Genomic DNA, 6,056 nt, shown 5'->3' with positions numbered 1-6,056 from the left:
TATTCAGTGTATTCCTCCAATCAATTATTTACATTTATATTTTTAGGGAGCGGGTTTTATATAAAGCATAAAATAATTGACTAGAATAAAGGGTCGTATATAAAATGTACTCCACAGTATGTTTGACTGAATCATTTTTTATACCTTCAAGGAGAGATAGAATGGCTAACAACAATTCTTATATAAACTGTTTTAATTTTGTTGTATGATTTTACAATGTGATATTGTAAACCAAAGATATATATTGAATATTATATAACAAGCTTTTTGGATGAGCAAACTTTTATACAAAAAAATCGAGTTTTATAACTAGGGAAAAGCTCTCGTCTATGACAAAGATTACATCGGGCAAAACAGTAGAACAGGCACAACTTTACCATGGATTGAATCAACTATAACAATGACTGAAATTGTGCTCTAAAAATCTCAAAATCACACTAATAATTTCACTCAAACAATACATAAATACAATAGAGGAATCAATAGAAAACTAAGTGACACAAAATTAGACAAAGATGCATGACTAGACGCCCTCGGCGAAGACGACCCGTTTTTACTTGGCGACCCGGGAGATCCGCCATCATCGGAAGGACTATCATCACTTCCCGGAGTAGATGAAGAAGAATGTGTCACAAACACATTATACTCAACAACCGAATCACCCGTCTTTTTATCATACGTTTGAGTCTTAGCTTGAGCATAACCCTTAGCAAATCGAAACCCACCCGTACCACCAATTACGGGTAATTCTTGTACGCCGGGAGCGTTTACAATGTTTCGCCCTAGCACACTAAGAGTACTTCCATTGAAGTCACCGTCTAGGATTAAAATATTCATAATCATAATGGTAGCGAATTCATTTTGGTCCGCCATGGCGTACATTCCTTGGGCACGGCCTATCAGTTTTGAGGAGCTATCCGCGGTTTCGGTTAACGGGTCGTCTATCATGGATAGGGAGCCGAATGTGGAGGGTGAGTTGTTTGATCCTGAGACCTTGGCTATTTGAACAGATGTTGGGTTCGACCCGCTTAGGGTGTCATGGTAGTAGAATGTTAGTTGAGTTTGTTGGCCATCTTTTATGCCTATGGATTCCTTAGATATTGTTCTTATGTAAGCTTGGTTTGAAGGTAATGAAGTTAGGGTTATGAGGGAAAGAAGGATAATGGAGGAGGTAATTGAGTTTGCCATGTGAGGGAACTTTATTTTGGTTTTAGTTATGGTACGAGATTTTTATAGTTTGAATGATGTTTTTAATGGGTGGGAACGGAGTAGGTTGGTGTGGAATAATCAATAGATCGAAAAGGGTCATTGGGAGAAAGGTATGTTGGTTGCAAAATGGAGATCAAAAAAATAAAACATGGAATTATTGGCATACGCAATAACAAGTCCGACAAATACATGGTGGTTGAGCAACTTGACAATCGAGTATGTATTGTGGTAAGAAAAACGTTGGGATAAAATGGCCCACATAAATATGTATAGTGTACTAATAATACTTTCCCATTAAGCAGAAATCGATCGAAATAAAGGGGAGAATATGTAAAATAAATAAGGATAGTGATAGGGCGTTTTTTGGGGTGACGCCCAAATTGGGTGGCACCCTCTCACAACACAACAATTTTTTATTGAAGGGGTCCCCACTCACCCAATGTGAGAGAGTGGCGTCCAAATTGGGTATCACCCGGTGGCGCCCTTTTATTTTCCAATAAATAATGAGGAAGGACGGAAGGGAATATAGTTGGCCTCGCAAAACTTCTGTAAACCGAAATGTATAGGAGGTTTGGGGTTTAGAGAGTTACTTTTTAATCTTGCCTTTATGGGAAACAAGCATTCCGATTAACTTCTAATCAGATAACCTATGGGATCAGGTGATGAAAGCGAACTACTATCCAAATAAAGACTTTATGATAACAAGTTTTCCTTCTGTTCGAACGTGATAGTCATTAATATTCGAAGGAGCCCAAATATGCCTCGGGATGTGTGGTACTAGGGATTGGAGAAGGATGAGATGTATACGGTGATAGGGTTTGCGTATAGATTGCTTGCAAGGGAGACAATTGATATGGCTAAGTTGTCGGATTGAGAGAGAGGGATACAGTTGTGGAATAGACTCTGGAAAGTGTAGTACCAGTTTGGCCCCACGTTAAACTCTTGTTCTCGTCGTTGTGTAGTGAAGTCTTGGCCACAAAAGCGAATATGGTTGCACGAGTTGGAGGTGAGAACACTTTGTGCCCTTTTAGTAATTTTTCTTTTTTAGCCGAGTCTTCATTTGTCTCGGGATTGTGGGGGTGGCAAATTGGGTTTGGGTTTGGTTGGGGTTAGCAAGTGAGGAAGAGGACAAAAGTAATGGGGTGAAGGAATGGATTGAAGCATGATGAAGGAAGATTGGGGTTGTAGAGTATAGGAAATTTATGGTTGGTTATTGGGCCATTCGCGAGTATCACAATAAAGTGGTTTTTGACGAGAAGAAAGTGGCACCCGAGGGTCTTATCAAAAGAGTACAAGATGTGTTGAACAAAATAGAAATAGGGGGAACGCGAGGTGAAGAGGGCGTGAACCAGGAGAACTAAATGAGGGTGGAGGAGCTAAAGAGGGGTGGAGCGCGGCACCGGAGGGGTTTGTGAAGGTGAATGTTGATGTCAGAGTGCAAAAGGGAGAGAGTTTGGGGATTGAGGTGGTGTGTAGAGACAAAGGCGAAGGCGATTTGTGGGGAGTCTTCAGTGCTTATGAGTAGATATGGGATCCACATATTGTGGAGTCGGTGGCAGTACTTGACGGACTTAGGGAAACTATCGCAAAGAACCCAAAATATGATACTTGAAAGTGATCAATGCGTTGAAAAGGAAGAAGCAAGGTTGATGGTATTTTTGCTTTGTGTAGTTCTTTTAATTCAGTTATTTGGTCATATACAAATCGAGTGAACAATAATTGGTGGAACTATGTGGTCGGATCATAGATGGATTACCACTGATTGCGAATAATGTTGTAATTTTTGATTTATTGTTATTAAACAAAAGCTCTACGGGCTTTTTCCTAAAAAGAAAAAAGGAGACAAAAAGTTAGTGATGAACCTTATTATTGGGTGTGTTGATTTTCGCATTACGCATTTTACTCATTGTATTATGCTTATAACAATTCTACCCTTGTCATTTCTCCATCTCATCTCCTCTTATTTCCTCTCCGACCTACTAGAACCGTCAACAGCCGTCATATACCACCCATCAATCACAACCTTATATCATTGCCATAAACCACCGTTGTCAAACATCATTATCCCACACCACCTCCCCACTTTTGCCTCACCATCTATATTACCAAAGTGCCGATGATAGAATTATCAAGTATTGATTGAAGTGCCACTATTGTCAAACATAATTAACTAATTTAGTAATGCAAGCGATTTATTTAGAAAGACCATTGTCGAAGGGCGAGAAGAAGCTTCGTCTGTTGATATCAGGTGAGACGACTTTAAGAAGATGACGGAGAGACAACAAAAAGGGTTACTTGTTGAGGAAGGGGGTTGTCGACGGTGGTCGTCCGAGTGACCGACATCTGCCACGACTAGTAGTGGTACGTGGTGATTGAACTTGGTAGTGGAGTGGTTGGACTGGTTGGTAGGGTGTGTTGTGGAACTGTACTGCGTTTGTTTGATGATTTTTTCTTTTCTTTTCTTTTTTGGGTCATACTCTGATAAGTCCATTTTATATATATTTTAACCCCCTTATATTAGCTCTATCTTACATGTCATTTGCACTAATGTTAGTGTTTGTGAACTCATTCCGTGTTCTAGTTGTGTTTGCTTGTTTTCATTGTGTTTTGTAGGAAATTAAGTTTAGTAGCTTTTCCCCGTCAAAGTAGAAAGCAAATGAGTTCACAAGGCTAAAAAGACTAAGCATGACCTCGGAAGGGTATTTTGGTAATTTCCAAGCCCGAGTAAGAAGTATGGAGCTTGAGTTGATGAACAAGTGAAGAAATGGAATTGGCCCAAAAGAAAAGTCCAAGTCAAGCAAGACCAAGAGTCAAGCTTGGAGATGCTCATAGGATGCCAAATGATGCTCTTAACTCAGGTGATTAAGGAGCTTAATGACGGAGCATAGGATACTTGGTGTTGATTAATGATGAATTACGAGAAATAACCAAAAAACACACGACCCCGATCGGGGTGGGGTGGCCCCAATCGGGGTTAGCCTCTTCTAGCTCGTTTTCGTTACTCCCTTTGTGTGCTTAAACTAAGGACGAGTATTTGAAACTAATATAAAACTATGAGAGAATTTGTGTGCTTAAACTAAGGACGAGTAAAATTGTGTAAGAAAAGGTATCCTCCATTGACGGATTAAGGCCCCTATTTATAGTAAAATAGGGGCATAACTTAAAAATCCAAGGGCGAGGAAACCCCGATCGGGGCCGACTGATTTTCGATTTCTTTCTTCAATTCTTGATTAAATGCTCTAAGGAATCCAATGTATGCGATTAATGTCCCTTAATTCACCCGGGTAAATGCTTAGTGACACATCTTAAGAGCATCCTAAGCTTGATATTTTCTACATAAATTTGGACTTTTCTTTGGGCTCTTTGTATGACCATTTTGCATTTATCAATCCATGCTCCATACTTTCTTGCTTGGGCTTGAAAACACACTCTTCCATGGTCATGCTTAGCCTTTGTTAGCTCGTGAACTCGTATGCTTGCCATTTGATGGAAAAGGCTACTAAAAGCTTAATTTCCTACAAAACACAATGAAACAAGCAAATAAAACTAGAACACGGGATTAGCTCACATAATCACTAATATTAGTGCAAATGACATGTAAAAATAGAGCCGGGGGTAAAATCATGTATAAAATGGACTTATCAGATCACTATCATAGATTAAATTTGTTAATTCATTTTTATAAGTCGAGAGGCACGAAATTGAATTAGACTAAACATGTGTTAGTAGGACGACCTAGTCATAACGAGAGTTCTCTAGGACCCGACCTATGGTTGACAATAAGGCCGAGTGGTGATTGTCTTTAAGCCTAAACAATTAGCAACTCCTATGTTTAACGTGAGCATTTACATAATTTGCATGTGTGACCCGACTTCCCTAGGGTATTTCTTTATTATTGTCCTATCACAAGTTTACCAACCAAACCAAGCAATCATACATTTACCTGTTGGAAATCTATATCTCTTTACTTAACATATTCATATATGTTTTAATTTTAATTTAGTCATAAAATTAAAAGATGATCTTATGCATGCAAACAATAAAAGAATAAGAAAGAAATCATCATCTTACATTGAAGATTTCGGATTATTTGGGCACAAGTGAGTTCTCCTACTCACTTGTTCTTGAGCTTCCTAAAATGGATGAACAAGGATTCAAGTAGAGAATCCCTCCCAAGGAATAATACCCAAGGTAACAACTTAATAAAATTAATATTATTATTACTAGAACAATATTAATTTTAAACAAAATTGACTCAAAAATCTTTATTTTGGTCTCTTAATTTTCGGTTAAGAGAGGAAGAAGTTTGGAGTTTTATTTCTCTAGTTTTCTTATAGAGCTTTCTTATTTCTTACACTAGAAAATATTGTGTGAATTATGAATGAAAAATAATAGAGAAAAACTCTCTATTTTGTCCTTCAAAAACCGGTGGGAAGGAGAGAGAGGGAGCCAATGCATGGTCAAGTTTTTCTATCCAAGAAAACATAGGCTTGCATGGCTATGGCTAGGTGTAATTATATTGTTTTCCACTCAAATAATATAACATAATTTAAACACCATACTCCCTCCTAATTTCGGTCCACTTAAGATAAAATGGACTCCATTTTATCTTTGTCAATTTGTCAATTTGTCACATGTCACATGTCATGTAAAATTGTTATGCATTTTTAACATATTAAAAATCAACGCATTAATAAAAATACGTCATATACAAAATCGACTTAGTAATTCATAATTACTTGAACCAAAATAATTTACCAATTATAAATCACAACATCTTGTATTTATAATAAATTATTCATTCAAATGCAATTGTTTCCTTAAACAATAATTTCATCTAAATAATA

At 37.7% G+C, this 6,056-nt stretch overlaps 1 protein-coding gene across 1 annotated transcript; it reads right to left on the bottom strand.

Annotated features, from left to right (window-relative positions):
• Positions 1 to 351: 351 nt before the first annotated feature.
• On the bottom strand, positions 352 to 1,402 carry LOC141657420 (pterocarpan synthase 1-like). The gene has a single exon (XM_074464657.1). It carries the CDS (start codon positions 1,186 to 1,188, stop codon positions 451 to 453), a length of 738 nt encoding a protein of 245 aa, XP_074320758.1. The 5' UTR covers positions 1,189 to 1,402; the 3' UTR covers positions 352 to 450.
• Between the last annotated feature and the right edge of the window lie 4,654 nt (positions 1,403 to 6,056).

The sequence above is a fragment of the Silene latifolia genome, chromosome 5 (genome assembly GCF_048544455.1).
Source record: "Silene latifolia isolate original U9 population chromosome 5, ASM4854445v1, whole genome shotgun sequence".
Classification (NCBI taxonomy): domain Eukaryota; kingdom Viridiplantae; phylum Streptophyta; class Magnoliopsida; order Caryophyllales; family Caryophyllaceae; genus Silene; species Silene latifolia.
This window is presented reverse-complemented; position numbering and strand designations above follow the sequence as displayed.